The sequence below is a fragment of the Triturus cristatus genome, unplaced genomic scaffold (assembly GCF_964204655.1).
Source record: "Triturus cristatus unplaced genomic scaffold, aTriCri1.1 SCAFFOLD_118, whole genome shotgun sequence".
Lineage (NCBI taxonomy): Eukaryota > Metazoa > Chordata > Amphibia > Caudata > Salamandridae > Triturus > Triturus cristatus.
In genome coordinates, this window is record NW_028187322.1 from 355,846 (window position 1) to 373,814 (window position 17,969).

General features: G+C 50.2%; 1 protein-coding gene across 1 annotated transcript in view; it reads left to right on the forward strand.

Moving 5' to 3' along the window:
• The first annotated feature begins 401 nt into the window (after nt 1-401).
• Nucleotides 402-17,969, forward strand: part of ATF6B (activating transcription factor 6 beta) — a 292,837-nt gene continuing 275,269 nt past the window's right edge. The window contains exon 1 of the mRNA XM_085640283.1: nt 402-1,133. Coding sequence (XP_085496409.1) covers nt 402-1,133 — 732 coding nt within the window. The remainder of the gene's footprint in view (nt 1,134-17,969) is intronic.

Genomic DNA, 17,969 nt, shown 5'->3' on the forward strand with positions numbered 1-17,969 from the left:
GTTTGATTAGAATAAATACACTTTATTTTATATATATATCTGTTGTGGTGTCCTTTCATTTGGTATTCAAGGGATTATATATGGTATCACAGCTGGCTTCACATGCCATTCAGAGTTTAGCCTAAGACTGCTCTTGTCCATGCTACCACTAGAATAGCTGGTCTATAAGGTTGACTTTACAACCAATCACCATAAGGGTTGTTTGGACTGATATAAGGTGTACACTAGAACTAGTGACACCATGCATCAGGCCAACTTCTCACAGGCGCCACTTCCTAAAAGATGCCAAACACACAGTAACCATCTACACTGATCACAAGATTCTCCAGTTTCTACGGTCAGCATGTGCCCTCACCGCCCGACAGCTTCGATGGACCCTGTTCTTCAATGAATATAACTTCATGATCACGTTCCGACCCGGGAAAGAAAACGCCAAAGCTGATGCCCTATTACGGCTAGGAGAATCCGACGAGGAAGCCGAAAACACCGAGCATGTTCCCATGATTGCTGAGAAACACTTCCAGGGCGTTGTAACATCCTCGGACTTCCTGACTCAGGTAAAAAAGTACACGAAGCAGTCCGACCTAGAGGTTCTGGCAGAAGTACACAAAGGGGTGACTTGCGTGGACGGTTTGCTTTTTCATGGAGAACGGTTGTACCTACCTGGGTTGCCCAGTCAGCAAGAAGCAGTCCGGCTGTGCCACGATCATGTCCTATCCGGCCACCCTGGCTATCATAAGACGCTTGAGCTCGTACAAAGACAGCTCTGGTGGCCAACAATGGTGACCGACATGCGAAACCATGTAACTAGCTGTGCCATTTGTCTATTGAGTAAGAACAGGTCAGAGCCTCCTGTTGGTCTTCTACGTTCCATTCCGGTGCCACCGTATCCGTGGCACACCATCTCCATGGATTTCGTGGTGGAACTCCCACTCACCAAGACGGAGCATACCACGATTCTCACCATAGTTGATCACCTCTCCAAGATGGCACATTTCGTACCCTTGTTGAAATTACCCACAGCTGCGGAACTGGCCTTAATCTTTGTGCACGAGGCGGTCCGCCTCCACGGCATTCCATCGGTGGTTATAACAGACCGGGGATCGCAATTTGTGTCCCGCTTCTGGAAGGAGGTGTGCAGGATCCTCGAGATGGACGTGCGCCTGTCCTCAGCGTACCACCCCCAGACCGACGGTCAGGCAGAAAGAACAAACCACACCATGGAGCAGTACCTCCGTTGCTTGCTGCTTATGGTTGAAAAAGAATGGTCCGAGGTACTATGGATGGCGGAATACGCCTACAACAACGGCAAGCATTCGGCCATCGGCATGTCCCCCTTCTTTTGTCTCCACGGCCGTCACCCTCGCACCTCTGCCTGGGAGGTTCCCCGGGACAGCCAGTTGCCATCAGTACGTTCATATCATGATTCCCTGCGCAGACTCTGGCAGCAAGCACGGTTTGAGTTGGCCAAGGCAAAAGACACCTACAAGGCACATGCTGACGCTCATAGACAGAGGGAGCCCAATTGCTGCTTGGGTGACTGGTTGTGGCTGTCCATTCGGCACCTCAACGTGCATGGCCCCAAGAAACTGTTGCCCCATTTTGTGGGTCCCTTTGTCATTGAGAAGGTGGTCAACCCCGTGGCTATGAAGCTCTCGCTTCCTCCGCACATGAGAATCCACCCAGTCTTCCATGTCTCTCTTCTGCAACCGGTCCGTTCTGGTGGCACTGTTCCCTCTCCTCCTTCTCCGGTGGTGGTGGAGGACCATGTTGAGTATGAGGTCAGGGCCATCTTGGGTTCTCGTCGTACCAAGGGTAAGCTTTTCTACCTGCTTGACTGGAAGGGTTACGGACCGGATGAACGGTTTTAGGAGCCTTTGTCCCATGTTCGCCATGCTCCCGTTCTAGTATGTGCCTTTCATCTGAGTCATCCTTTAAGCCCTCACCCTGCCTCCCCCTTTTGAGTTTCTGCGGGTGTTGGGGGGGACCTGTTTTGGGGGGGGGTACTGTCGTGTTTCACGGCGCTTGCCGTTCCCCCCCGCTAATGCACACACAGAAACGGCCGGGAAACTCACTTCCGGGTGGAGGTTGAGTCCCGGTCTAGTCTTCTGCCTGTCGACGAAAGGTCACGGAAGCACTTCCGGGGGAAACGCTTAAACATCGCGTTTCCCGCCGGCTCCGTGCTTCGTATTCTATTGGATTTCCCCCGAGATGCGAGGTGTTGTTCCTAGAGCCGAGAAACGTCAGAAGCGAGCTGGTGCATTCTATGCTGGAGCGCTGTTGGTTGGCCATCTTCCTCACGCTGGAGAACACGTCGAGGTACTACCCCTTCACAAACCTTGGAACCCTTGTGACGCCAGTGCGTTGAGGGGTTTGCCTGGGGTTCTTCCGCGCAGGAGCGCTTAAGGGTTATTTTGGTTTTACCGCGCAGGAGCGCTTAAGGGTTATTTTGGTTCTACCACGCTGGAGCGCTTGGGGGTTCACTCGAGTTTCATAAAGCTTGAGCGCTTGTTCGTTCTCCTTAGTTTCTCAGCGCTGGAGCGTGATCCAGGGCAGTTGTGACTTCCATTTACGGTAACCTGTGCCACGTAGGCACGCCTAAAAAGGGGGGTACCGGGTTTCTAGCACAGGAGTGCTTTACTTTGGGTTTGTCGCCTAGTATTTCTACTTCCCATCGCACTGGTGCGCTGAATTGGGAAAGAGCTCCACAGAGTTGGAGCAGTGCTCAACATTACATTTGTTTTCCGGGGATGCCACTGTTTAATTGTGTCTTATTGGTTCTACAATACGCGCAGGAGCGCTTTCCTTTGGTTTGCTGAGGAGCTTGCACAGGCGCACCTCACCTGGATTAAACTTTGTTGGAGCTGCACTCATTTCGGTATCCCGTGGTCTGCCGAGCACTGGTGAGTCTCCAGAATAGGGGACAGGGATATTTTCTGTGTGTGTTTTGCGGATCTTGTATAAAGTGGGAGTTGGGGTCCTTCACTGATCTGGGTCTTTCCTGTTTTCCAGTTAGCTCCGAGATACCCTGCACACCAACCCACTACCTTATTTCTGGCTCCCTTCCCTGCGTCCATCTCATCCCTGCTGGGTCCTACTGTCCACAAGGGTCAGGTGGGTACAGGGGCGGGCGCTCTTGTCGTCTCTGCGGAATTGCTTCACAAGCAGAGGTAAGTCTTGTGGGGCACTTGACACATGTCGAGTGTCTTGTCTTGTCATGTCGAGTGTCTTGTCTTGTCATGTCGAGTGTCTTGTCTTGTCATGTCGAGTGTCTTGTCATGTCGTGTGGAGTGTCTTGTCATGTTGTGTGGAGTGTCTTGTCATGTCGTGTGGAGTGTCTTGTCATGTCTTGTGAATGGCGTGTCGTGTGGAGTGGCGTGTTGTGTGGAGTGTCTTGTCATGTCGTGTGGAGTGTCTTGTGGAGTGTTTTGTCATGTCGTGTGGAGTGGCGTGTGACGTGTCATGTCATGTGGAGTGTCTTGTCATGTCGTGTGGAGTGTCCTGTGGAGTGTCTTGTCATGTGTGGAGTGTCTTGTCATGTCGTGTGGAGTGTCTTGTCATGTGTGGAGTGTCGTGTCATGTGCAGTGTCTTGTCGTGTGGAGTGGAGTGTTGTGTGGAGTGGCGTGTGGAGTGTCTTGTCATGTCGTGTGGAGTGTCTTGTGGATTGTCTTGTCATGTCGTCTGCAGTGTCGTGTGTAGTGTCTTGTCATGTCGTGTGGAGTGTCGTGTGTAGTGTCTTGTCATGTCGTGTGGAGTGTCTTGTCATGTCGTATGGAGTGTCGTGTGGAGTGTCTTGTCGTGTGGAGTGTCTTGTTGTGTGGAGTGTCTTGTCGTGTGGCGTGTCTTGTCGTGTGGCGTGTGGAGTGGCGTGTGGAGTGGCGTGTGGAGTGGCGTGTGGAGTGGCGTGGCGTGTGGAGTGGTGTGTGGAGTGGCGTGTGGAGTGGCGTGTGGAGTGGCGTGTGGAGTGGCGTGTGGAGTGGCGTGTGGAGTGGCGTGTGGAGTGGCGTGTGGAGTGGCGTGTGGATTGGCGTGGCGTGTGGAGTGGCGTAGCGTGTGGAGTGGCGTGGCGTGTGATGTCGTGTGGAGTGTCTTGTCGTGTGGAGTGTCTTGTTGTGTGGAGTGGGGTGTGGAGTGGAGTCTGGAGTGGAGTCTGGAGTGGAGTGTGGAGTGGCGTGGCGTCTGGTGTGGAGTGGCGTGGCGTGGTGTCTGGAGTGGAGTGTGGACTGTGGAGTGTGTAGTGTGGAGTCTTGTCGTGTGGAGTGTCTTGTCATGTCGTGTGGAGTGTCTTGTCATGTCGTGTGGAGTGTCTTGTCATGTCGTGTGGAGTGTCTTGTCATGTCGTGTGAAGTGTCTTGTCATGTCGTGTGGAGTGTCTTGTCATGTTGTGTGGAGTGTCTTGTCGTGTGGCGTGTCTTGTCATGTCGTGTGGCGTGTCGTGTCATGTCGTGTCTTGTCATGTCGTGTGGCGTGTCTTGGCGTGTGGAGTGTCTTGTCGTGTGGAGTGTCTTGTCGTGTCATGTGGAGTGTCTTGTCGTGTGGAGTGTCTTGTCGTGTCGTGTGGAGTGTCTTGTCGTGTCGTGTGAAGTGTCTTGTCGTGTCGTGTAGAGTGTCTTGTCATGTCGTGTGGAGTGTTTTGTGGAGTGTCGTGCCCTGTGGAGTGTCTTGTCATGTCGTGTGGAGTGTCGTGTGGTGTGTCGTGCCATGTGGAGTGTCGTGTCGTGGGATATAGTGGTGTGGAGTGTCGTGGGATATAGTGGAGTGGAGTGTGGTGTGGAGTGTCGTGGGATATAGTGGAGTGGAGTGTCGTGGGATATAGTGGAGTGTCGTGTGGAGTGTTGTGTCGTGGGATATGGGATATAGAGTGGAGTGTGGTGTGGAGTGGCGTGTGGAGTGTCTTGTCATGTCATGTGGAGTGTCTTCTGATGTCGTGTGGAGTGTCTTGTCATGTCGTGTGGAGTGTCTTGTCATGTCGTGTGGAGTGTCTTGTCATGTTGTGTGGAGTGTCTTGTCATGTTTTGTGGAGTGTCTTGTCATGTCGTGTGGAGTGTCTTGTCATGCCGTAAGGAGTGTTGTGTGGAGTGTCTTGTCATGTGTGGAGTGTCTTGTCATGTCGTGTGGAGTGTCGTGTGGAGTGTCTTGTCATGTCGTGTGGAGTGTCATGTCATGTCGTGTGGAATGTCTTTTCAAGTCATGTGGAGTGTCGTGTGGAGTGTCTTGTCATGTCGTGTGGAGTGTCTTGTCTTGTCATGTCATGTGGAGTGTCTTGTCTTGTCATGTCGTGTGGAGTGTCATGTGGCGTGTCTTGTCATGTCGTGTGGCGTGACTTGTTGTGTGGAGTGTCTTGTTGTGTGGAGTGTCTTGTCATGTGGAGTGTCTTGTCGTGTGGAGTGTCGTGTAGAGTGGAGTGCCTTGTCATGTCGTGTGGCATGTGGTGCCGTGTGGAGTGTCGTGTCATGGGATATAGTGGTGTGGAGTGTCGTGGGATATAGTGGAGTGGAGTGTGGTGTGGAGTGTCGTGGGATATAGTGGAGTGGAGTGTCGTGGGATATAGTGGAGTGGAGTGTCGTGTGGAGTGTTGTGTCGTGGGATATGGGATATAGAGTGGAGTGTGGTGTGGAGTGGCATGTGGAGTGTCTTGTCATGTCGTGTGGAGTGTCTTGTCATGTCATGTGGAGTGTCTTGTCATGTCATGTGGAGTGTCTTGTCTTGTCATGTCGTGTGGAGTGTCTTGTCATGTTGTGTGGAGTGTCTTGTCATGTGTGGAGTGTCTTGTCATTTCGTGTGGAGTGTCTTGTCATGCCGTAAGGAGTGTTGTGTGAAGTGTCTTGTCATGTGTGGAGTGTCTTGTCATGTCGTTTGGAGTGTCTTGTCGTGTGGAGTGTCTTGTCATGTCGTGTGGAGTGTCTTGTCATGTCGTGTGGAGTGTCTTGTCTTGTCGTGTGGAGTGTCATGTGGCGTGTCTTGTCGTGTCGTGTGGCGTGACTTGTTGTGTGGAGTGTCTTGTCATGTGGAGTGTCTTGTCGTGTCGTGTGGAGTGTCGTGTAGAGTGGAGTGCCTTGTCATGTCGTGTGGCGTGTGGTGCCGTGTGGAGTGTCGTGTCGTGGGATATAGTGGTGTGGAGTGTCGTGGGATATAGTGGAGTGGAGCGTGGTGTGGAGTGTCGTGGGATATAGTGGAGTGGAGTGTCGTGGGATATAGTGGAGTGGAGTGTCGTGTGGAGTGTTGTGTCGTGGGATATGGGATATAGAGTGGAGTGTGGTGTGGAGTGGCGTGTGGAGTGTCTTGTCATGTCGTGTGGAGTGCCTTGTCATGTCGTGTGGCGTGTGGTGCCGTGTGGAGTGTCGTGTCGTGGGATATAGTGGTGTGGAGTGTGGTGTGGAGTGTTGTGGGATATAGTGGAGTGGAGTGTCATGTGGAGTGTTGTGTCGTGGGATATGGGATATAATGGTGTGGTGTGGAGTGTGGTGTCATGGGGTATGGGATATAGAGTGGAGTGTGGTGTGGAGTGGCATGTGGAGTGACGTGTGGAGTGTCTTGTCATGTCGTGTGGAGTGTCTTGTCGTGTTGTGTGGAGTGGCGTGTGGAGTGTCTTGCCATGTCGTTTGGAGTGGAGTGGTGTGGCGTGTGGAGTGTCGTGTGGAGTGTCTTGTCATGTTGTTTGGAGTGTCTTGTCGTGTGGAGTGTCTTGTCATGTCATGTGGAGTGTCTTGTCATGTCGTGTGGAGTCTCGTGTAGAGTGTCTTGCCATGTCGTGTGGAGTGTCTTGCCATGTCGTGTGGAGTGTCATGTGGAGTGTCTTGCCATGTCGTGTGGAGTGTCTTGCCATGTCGTGTGGAGTGTCATGTGGAGTGTCTTGCCATGTCGTGTGGAGTGTCGTGTGGAGTGTCTTGTCATGTCGTGTGGAGTGGCGTGTCATGTGGAGTTGCGTGTCGTGTGGAGTGTCATGTCGAGTGTCTTGTGTTGTCATGTCGAGTGTCTTGTCATGTCGTGTGGTGTGTGAGAATTTGGCCTGGTATATGCTGCTCACTAATTCTAGTGATCACCTTGTACCATGCCAAACAACCCTTATGGTGGTGGTTGAAGTCAACCTTGATAGACCAGCTATCCTAGTGGACAGTGCAGTCTGCAGGCTAAACTCTTGAGGGCTTGTTAAGCCAGCTGTTTTACCATATGTAACCTCCTTGAATACCAAATGAAAGGACACCACACAAATATATATTCAAAATTTATATGTATTTATTTACTTAAAAGTATCCCCTATACTCTTTATGAGCACAGAAGCACATTAGTTTAAACAAGGCAGTGTTAAAATATACAAAAGTTGCACAATTATGGATGGGCCAGGTGGCCAGCTAAACCATATACTAAAATAGTGGTATAAGAACCACGAATAGAAAGGAAGGAAGGCCTAGGGCCTTGGGAATCGCTTGGACGACAAGGAGCTAACTGTAGTTAGTGACCAGGAGGCCCATAGGATGCGTGTGCAGTGTGAAAAGTTACACGCGTGCACCTATTGATTTCAATAAGTGCGTAAAAGTTACAAAGTTAAAGGAAAAGAAGTCTTCCGGGTGGACCAGAACCTAACAACTTGGAACCTAGACACTAGAGATGTTTCTCTACCCAGGAGCACCGGAGGGCCAGCGTTACCTCACCCACAGGAAGCGGGTGCATAGGGGTCAAAGTGCGTCGGGTTCCGTCATGCAGGTCTATGGAGCCTGAGGATGAAGATGCTGCAGGCGGCCAGGCAGGAAGAGTTCGGGTGGATCCAAGGGTGGATCTGAAGTGTAGATGACCTGTAAGTAGAGGGGACAGTGTTCAAAGTCACTAGCCAGTGACCGGCGTGGAATCAGGAAGGAACCAGGCGATGTCGGGTGCCAACAGCTGAAGAAGGGAAGCTTGTCTCCGCAGCCACGTGGAAGTGAAGGGATCGACGATGACCAGGAGTCACTCACGAGCTGTCCCACGAAGGCTCTAGCTGATGGCGGTGTCGGCTTCTTGATCGGAGCAAACAGGCCTTGGCTAATGCAAGCCACGCAGGAATCGATGCAATCTTGGTGTTCTAACCAGCAAGGTCAGAGGGGCTGCTCCTTTTCACAGGAGCAAGGGCCAGTCTGGAGCAACCAGACCAGTGGTGGTGTTTGTAGATTTCGTCGCCAAGATGGCCACTAGCCAACGGGCCAGTAACCGGGATGACGCGTCGAGTGGCAAAAAGCAAAAGGGCCCCACGCAGATCTAGTGGATGCTGGAGGGCTGATCTTTGGTGCAAATGCTGCTCGGTGTTGCGGCTTCTCAGGGCCCAAATCACAGCATTGAGTATGCCTCAGGTGCTGCGCAGTCAGCTTGTCGTGGACGTTTTAAGATGGCCGGTCCCACGTCTCTCGGTGCCTCCACGGGTCTCTTCTTTGCAGGGACTTTGGATCTGGCTCAGAGATGTCTGGGAGTCTGGGTCTTGTCGGGCTCTGGGCTCGGTCTCCGGCGGGAGGCGGCGGCGGCAAAGCAGCCGTTGAGTTGCTGGATGGTGCCTGTATTCACAGGGTGGTCACTCCTTGGCCACAAGAGAGATTCTCTTCAGTCTTCTGTGCAGCAGAACGTCGAAGTCCAGTAGTTCTTCTTATTTAAGTCGAGTTTCAGGATGATCTGAAGTCTTGGGACACAGCTCCTACTCTTATTCCAAATCTAGGGGCCGGATTACCTGCTAGGTCCCTCCTCTGGGTGGGACCAGGAAGGGGGGTGGTTACACCCCCTTTCCTTTGTCCAGTTTTGCACCAGGACTGGGGCTGGAGAGGCCCAGCTCCGGTTTGAACTGGCATATGCACAGGGACACCTTGTGTGCCCCAGGCATGTCTCAATCTATTCAGCCCTCCCTAACCCACTACACAAAATCCTGTCTGGGGTGGTGCAAGCACCTCCCCTGACAGGAAACCCTTTGTCCACACCTCCCAAGCTGGAAGGACTCCCAGCAGCAGGAGGGCAGACTTGTGTCTGTGGTGGCAGCATCCATTTTGTGATGTTGAGGCTCTGTTTAACTTTACCCGGGTTTCAGGTTGGGTACATGTCGTGTCCCTCTAGAAGGGTGGAATGCTACCCCCGTCGCCAAAACTGGCGAGGGGGTAGTATTCCAAATCGTATGACACCTTACTCGACATGTTTTGATAAAGCCAAACCAAAGTTAGCATTTGACCGCGAGGTACATAATGCACTTAAGAGTATATGGTATGGCAATATCATGAAACAGCTAAAGGACGTTGTTCCGAAAGCTGCAGACAGGCTCAGCTCATGCCAGAGCACCATCTCACTGGAAACCAAGCACTCTGCCTCCAGGATTGTTAAGGCCTGCCATAGGAGTGGCTGATAGGTTACCATGTGTCCATATATGTTAGATATAGATATACTATATCTAAGTAAGAGGTGATTACACCAACTTACCCCAGCTGAGTGATCAGCCAGTTGTGTCAAATAGTGAGGCCAGGCCAGGGGTGGCATAATACATGCTGCAGCCCCTGGTAGGCCTTGGATACACCTATGCCCTGGGTACCTGGGGTACACTGTTACAGGGTCCAATAAGGTGAACCAGTTCCAATTGGTAATGCACCTAGGGCGCATTGGCATTAATTTAGGGAGAGAGCAGCAGGGCTGTGGGTCTGATTAGCAGGCCCACAGCCACACTAAGTCATAAAACCAGTGAAGCAAAAGCAAAAATTTGGGGTGACCATAGGATAGCAGACCCTACTCTCCTACATTCCTCCGGCCCTGTTGGTGCGGTCTCTGCGGGTGAGCTTGTACCCGTCTGGGATGGCTATGGCGATGTCTGGTGAGGAGGCTTCGTTCATCCAGGTCTCCATCAGGAAGGCGACGTCCGGTGATGCGGTGTCGAGTAGGTCCCAGAGTTCGACGGCGTGTTTGTGTGCGGAGCGGGTGTTGATCAGGATGCATCTAAGCTGGTTGGGTTCCATCGTGGCGGGCGTCTCGACGCTTATGAGGCAGGAGAAGCTGCAGTTCAGGCAGGTGAAAGGGCCGTGGGAGCGCTTCGGGGTGACCTTGCAGCAGGTGTGGGTTCTTCCTGCGTTGAGAGCGACGAGGGTGTTGGCGTCGTAGCGGCGGCAGTCCTCTTGGCTGCTGAGAGGGGCAGGGGTTCTGGCGCTGGGCACGGTCCAGGCACGGACGGGCGCAGACGGGCTTGCCTTAGGCGCGCCAGCGGCGCATCGGCCACCTTATATGGGGAGGTGGGGAGGGAGGAACAGCTGGGAGGGGGGAGGCAAGGGTCGGGTGGAGCGAATGGGCGCGGAGGGGGCGTGGCTACAGGGGAAGCAGCAGCTTGGACTGGGAAAGGAGACAGGCGCGGCCACGGACTCGAGAAGGGGGCACAGAGGTCAGCACAAGGGGTACAAAATCAAAGGAGGCACAGTAGTCACAGAGGGCACAGAAGTCAGTCGGTACAAAATAAAAGGGGGCACAGAGGTTGGCGAGGGGTACAGAATTCAAAAGGGGGCACAGAAGCAAAGCGGCGAGCAGGGGGGCACAGAAGAGGAGCGGGCAGACAGTTGCAGGCACACACAGTAAGCGGAAACGAACCTAGGGCCACCACTGGCCACCAGTGATGAGGCGCAGGTGGATGCCTGCGGGTGGAAGAGGGCCTCGATTTCACCGGCAGCAGTAGAGACAGCGGGGGAGCAGGAGGAGCTGCAGCGGGGGGAGCGACCTACCAGGGAAGGTCAAGGGTCGCTCCTCAACATTGACAGATATTGGAACTGAGACACAAGTATATTTTGAACATGATTGAGAGCTGGACAGTAAAAGAAAATCCTCTGATTTGTGAATGAAGTGGTAAATCCATTGGAGATTCAAACATGACATTTTTCCCCCATAATTTTCCTGTGATGTAGGAAATATGTGTTGTGTATACTACCCAAAATGTCACACTCAAGCCACAAATCTAGGGTGATCTTCCATTACCTTCATCATAGGGATAGCATGCCAGATAAAATTCTGTTGACGAAAACTCTAGTGCTGGAAATGCCAGTAATGAGGGAATATTCGCTACAGGGAATGGGCTTTACTGTGGAACACTGACCTGGGGAGACCATGCCAATAATTATGTTCTCTCAGGAATATTCCATCTTAGTGAAGGGAATGTCCAGGAGTTTAGGTAACTCTCTCCACTTTTAACTGGGAGGGGCACATGTTAGCCCTGAAAGCCTTAAGGTGGTCTTCCCCCAAGGATTTTGCCTGCTTACCTCCAATTTTTCTGAATTGTATTTTGTTGGGCTTAGAACGCTGTGCTCTTTACCACTGCTAGCCAGTGCAAACGTGCTTGTGCTCACACCCATAAAAATAGTTTATTTGATATATGCCTAATTGGCATATTTGATATAATTGTAAGTTCCTGATAAAGTTGTATACCATAAACACAGGGCCTGTAAATTAAATGCTACCAGTGGGCTTGCTGCACTGATTGTGCCACCCACCTAGTAGCCCTTTAAACCTAGTTCCAGGCCTGTTCTTGCAGCCAGCAGGCAGTGTTACACTGCCATGTTGGCTTGGCATTTAAAACCCCTTGTCAGGCCTTAATCACACCATTTATTAAATATGTCACCTCTAAGGTAGGCCCTGGGTAGCTCATAGGGACGGGTGCTATGTAATTAAAAGGTAGGACATTTGACTTGAAGTTTTATATGTACTGGTTGTGAAAAACCTCCAGACTCATTTTTCGCTACTGTGAGGCCTACCTCTCTCATAGGATACAATTGAGGATTCCTTATTACATTTAAAAAGCTGTAATTCCTTATAGAGAGAAGGTTGATTTGTCATTCAATCATGGATTTGTAGAGCACGCTAATCACCTGTGAGGGTTCCAAGCGCTAGGTCCAGTCTGCTCGGGATTTCAGTTGAAGAGCGAGGTCTTAATTCCCCTTCTGAATTCCTGGAGGGAGGGAGGGAGTGATATGTCCTCAGGTGGATGGGAAGTCTTGAGGAAAGGTTGAAGCTCAGGTGGTGGTTGATGTACGCTGGTCCTTGGTTGTAAAGGGCTTTGTAGGCGTGCGTCATGATCTTGAATTGGCATCTCTTGTGTACAGGGAGCCAGTAGAGTTTCTTCAGGTGGGGGAGATGTGAGTCTGTCTGGGGAGTTCGAGGATGAGACTGGCTGCGAGTTCTGGATGGTCTAAAGTCTCTTAAGGAGGTGTGATGTGATTCCGGCATAAAGAGTGTTGCCATAGTCCAGGCGACTGGTCATGAGGACTTGAGTGATAGTACATCTGGTGGGTACAGGGAGCCATTTGAAGATCTTACAAAGCGTGTGGAGGTGAGGAAGTAGGTGGAGGAGACTGTTTATCTCGCTCTGTTTAGTACCGATGGAATGGTAATGATAAATCCTCTTTAAAGTTGGATATATTGTTAGTATTTTGAAAATGCCACTTTTAGAAATGCATTTTCCTGCTCTTAACCACTTGGTGTCTGCTGCCTATCTCTGATCAGTGTATGGGTTGCATGACTGCTGGGCTTTGTGGATTCCCTCTAGATACCCACACCCAAAGGGAGCTTAGGTATGACTGCATGGGTCTTCCTGGGAGGATGGAAGGGAGGAGCTGGGCACAGCCTCACACTTACACCTGAATAGGCTGTGTCCTGTCCACACACAAAGGGCGGCATATCCCCGTACTGAGCCTGGAGCCAGGGCAGGAAGGGAGAACCTCTGTGCACTTCAAAGACCCTTCTTTGAAGTCTACGCCACTTCAAAGGCACAACCAGATATAAGTACTGTACCTCCAACACCATCAACTCATTACACTTCTGGACCTGTAACCACTCTGTAAGAAGATGAACTGCTATGCTGAAGGACTACTAATCTGCTGGGCTGCTACTCTGAAAGAACTGCTGCCTTGCTGTGTGCCCTGCTACTCTCTATTGCCTGGGTGCTAAATATTGGACCAAAACAACTTCAACCTAGCGTGACCCCAAGGGCTAGCCGACTAGCCTCCTGAACTGAAGGTTCAGGGACATAAAAGAATTCCAACTACCCTGCTCCAGTTGAATCATTGGAAGTGGGCATAAGGGACTGCTCCAGGGCAACCGAAGCATCCTTTGCTGAGAGAGCAGAATTGGGACATTGCCACTGTTGCGGGAACATAACCAGTGCATTGCACTCGGAACCAGCGCTTCTCTGTCAGACCCACTGCATTGCCGCCACTGCATAGAAAAGATCGCAGCAGCGTGGAGAAACCCAGCGCATCACCTTTGGAATATCACACTTCCGAAATGGTGCATTCTTTACAGAACTGATACATCACCACTGTTCAGAGTAGAAAATTGATGCATCACCTTGACTGCAGGATCGACACTGATGCATTGCTCGGCTGCACCCCTCATCTTCATTGTCGCAACTGGGATCAAAGTACTTTTGTTCAGTGGTACTCAGGGGGTCCCTGTATACGGCCTGCGCTCCATCGGGGTCAGCCTGAACTTTTGATTTTGTCCTGGTCCGGATTGATCAGATATGCCAATTAGGTGCTTATTACTTCTAAGCGATATTTTGCAGTTCATTCTTTTAAAATTCATATCTCATGTTCTATTTATTGGATGTTTGTAGTTTTGGTCTTGTTTTATTTATAATATTAAGTTCTATTTGTCTATCCTGGTGTGGAGTCTTTTTGTGGTGTTAACACTATTTTACTGTTTGAAATGTTGCACAAATGGTTTACACATTGCATCTTAAGTTAAACCTGACCTTTCTCTGCTAAGCTACCAGACGATGAGCACACACTACTTTTAAGGTGTGTTGGTAGCTTACCCGGACTAGGACAGTGGCGTAACACAGACCCCCGCAGCCCCTGTGGTGCGGGCGCCCCCAAGCTGAAGGGGGGCCCTGAGCTGCAGGGAGCCCCCTTAGCACGGTACTCTGGCCTGGGAGCTCTGGATTAAATCTGGAGCGGGGGCCCCTCCATGTACTTGCAGGGGGGCCCCCTCAAGTTTCATTATGCATGTGGACTAGGATTGATTGCTGCTTGACCCCAGTCAACCAGGAACCCAATTTCTAACACACACATAAATATATATAAAAACAAGGTTAAAGGGACATTATAATTAGGAATTGTAATTATATATTACTTTACATTTAAAAAAAACAAAAACCTTTGAAATTCACTGAATAAACCAAAGGCTAAAGGTACATTATACTTAGGTGAAAAAGACAGTTAAAACATGCCATTTTAAACTAAAACCAAACACTGCAATTCACCAGTTATAGTTATCGCAAGTAATTATAAGTTGAGCTGAGTGGAAACACCAGCATTCAAACTGTGAGTGGGAGGTCAAACACTGATCCTTCAAGTGAATACATGAGTGTACAAATCCATCTGACTAATATAATCTGTTTGGTATCTTCAACATAGCATCATTGCACACATTATTGTGGAGACTTGAATTTGACTATGGTCACACACTATCAGGGTGGGGACCGTGATATCCGTATAATCACACACCATCTCTCTGGGGACCTGAGCATCCCTATAATAACACACTATCTCTGTGGAGACCTGACATCTCTATGATCACACACTATCTCTGTGGAGACCTGGCATCTCTATGATCACACACTGTCTGTGGAGACCTGGCATCTCTATAATCACACACTATCTCAGTGGGGCCCTTAGCATGTCTATAATCACATATCTCTGTGGAAACCTGGCCATCAATATAATCACATACTATTTCTGTGGAGACATGGCATTCCTATAATCACACACTGTGTCGGGATCTGGGCATCCCTATAATACTACAATAACACACTATCTCTGTGGAGACTGGGCATCTCTATAATCACACACTATCTCTGTTGGGACTTGGCATCCCTAAAATCACAAACTATCTGTGTGAGGGCCTGAGCATCCCTATAATCGCATACTATCTCTGTGGAAACCGGGCCATCCCTATAATCACACACTATCTCAGTGGGGACCTGAGTACCCCTATTATCACACAAAATATCTCTGGGGACTTGAACATCACTATAATCACACACTATCTCTGTGGGGACCTGGCATCCTTATTATTACGTAATATCTCTGTGGAAACCTGGCCATCAACATAATCACACACTATCTCTGTAGGGACCCGGGCATCCCTATAATCACACACGATCTCTGTGGGGCCCAGTGCACCCCTATTATCACACACAATATCTGTGGGGACTTAAACATTACTATAATCATACACTATCTCTGTGGGGACCTGGGAATACCTATAATCACACATTATCTCTGTGGGGACCTGGCCATCACAATAATTGCACACTGTCTTTGTTTGGACCTGGGCATCAATATAACCAATCACATACTATCCTTGCAGCAGGGCACTGCACCTGCCTACATTCACACACTTTCTCTGTGGGGAACTTGGTAACACCATTCACACCCACCATCTCAGTGAGGACCTAGACATCCTCATAATCACAAACTATCTCTGTGGGGATCTGGACATCAATATAATCCATCACACACTATCTTCTTGAGGAATTGATCATGGCTATCATCACACACTATCTCACTGGTGACCTTGCCACGTGTATAATCACACAGTGTCTCTGTTGGGACCTGGGCATCAATTTATTCACACTACTGCCTTGTGGGAACTTGAAGATTATCATCATCAGACACTATCTCTGCAGGGACATGAGCGTGTCTGTCATAACATTTTTCCATAGAGAAACTTGTGCTTGACAGTTGTACTCACTTTCGCTGCAGGTCTACAGTCACTATGGTTGTGGGAATGTGGGCATCCCTATTATCACACACAATCTCTATGGGGGCCTAGGCTTCACTATAATCACACAACACAACAATCTCTGCAGGACTTGAGCAAGACTATAATCACCCGCTATCTGTGCAGGCAACTGGGTGTGACCATAATAACATACTATCACTACAGGGACTTGAGCATGACTATTAAAACACTCTCTTTGTGGGGACTTGAACATAACTATGATTCATTCACTATCTATGTGGTGTTTTGAACATAACTATAATCACACAATATATTTGAGGGACCTTGAACATGAATATAACCACACACTATCTCAATATGGTCTTCAGAGTGAGTATAATTAAACGCTTTATTTGTGGGGACCTGAGCATTAATGTAATGACACGCTATTTCTACATGAACATCAGTATGACTATCATCATACACCATCTCTACGGGGACTTGAATATGACTATTACAACACTTTCTATGTGGGGACTTGAATATAATTATGACACACACTCTCTGCGAGAACCTGACAATCACACACTATCTCTGCGGGGACTTGAACATGCCAATAATCACGTACTGTGTCTGTGGGGACTTGAACATGACAATAATCACACACTATCTCTGTGGGGACTTGAACATGCCAATAATTACTGTGAGAAGTTGGCCTGGTATATGATGCTCACTAGTTAAAGTGATCACCTTGTACCATGCCAAGCAACCCTTATGGTGTGGTTGTAAGTCAACCTTTTCGGACTAGCTGCCCTAGTGGTAGCGTAGGCTAAGCAGTCTTTGAGGCTAAACTCGTGATGCGTGTTAAGCCAGCTGTTTTACCAAATGTAACCCCCTTTTATACCAATGAAAGGACACCACACAGATATATATTCAAAATATATATGTATTTATTTCTCAAAGTAACCCCTAGTCTCTTTATGAGCACAGGAGCACAAATCGTCAAACAAGATTATCACAGAATACACAGAAGTTGCACTTTATATGGATAGGCCCTGGTGGCCACTCGAACCATATACTAAAATAGTGGTATAAGTACCACGAACAGAAAAGGGAAAAGGCCTAGGGCCTCTAGAATCGCTGGGCCTACAAGGAGCTAACGTCAGTTAGTGACCAGGAGGTCCACGGGTGGCGTGTGCAGAGCAAATAGTCACACGCGTGCTCCCATAGGTTTCAATGGGTGCGTAAAAAGTACAAAGTTACTGCAAAAGGAATCTTCCGGATGACCTAGGAACTTAAGATTTGGAACACAGGCACTAGAGATGTATTACTACACATGGGCACCGGAGTACCAGCTTTACCTCACCCACAGGAAGCGGGTGCATAGGCCTCAAAGTGCGTCGGGTTTCTTCTATCTGTTCCGTTGAGCCTGGGACAAAGATGCTGCAGGCGGTCGGTCGGGAAGAGATGCAGTGGATCCAAGAGTGGATCGGAGATGTTGAAGACCTGTAAGCAGAGGGGACAGTGTTCACAGTCACTAGCCAGTGACCAGCGTGGCACCAGGTGGGTACCAGGCGATGTCGGGTGCAAACAGGTGATGAGGGGTAGCTTGTCTCCGCAGCCACGTGGTCCCTGAAGGTCGACGACGTCCAGGAGTCGGCTCACGAGCTGTCCCACGCAGGCTCTCGCTGTCGGCGGTGTTGGCGACTTGATCGAAGCAAGCAAGCCTTGGCAAAAGCAATTGAAGGAGGATTCGGAAATCAGCTGTTGGTTCTGACCAGCAAGGTCAGAGGGATCGCTCCTTTGGAGGGGAGCAAGGGCCAGTCTGGAGCAACCAGACCAGCGGTGTTTGTCGTAGATTTCGTCGCCAAGATGGCCACTAGCCAGCGGGCCAGCAACCGGTTAGGCGCGTCGAGTGGCAAAATGCAGAAGGGCCCCACGCAGATCGTGGAGATGCTGGAGGGCTCACCTTTGGTGCAGATGCTGCTCGAGGGTTGGGCTTCTCAGGACCCAAAGCACAACTTGGAGGGAGCCTCGGTTGTTGCACTGGTCAGCTTGTCGTAGTCGTTCCAAGATGGCTGGCTCCACGTGTCTCGGTGCCTCCACGGGTCTCCTCTTTGCAGGGACTGTGGATCGGGCGGTGAGAGGTCTGGAGGTCCAGGTCTTGTCAGTCTCTGGGCTCGGGCTCCGGCGGGAGGCGGCGGCAAAGCAGACGGTGATTCGCTGGATGGTGCTTGCGCTAGCAAGGTGGTCACTCCCTGACCACAGGGGA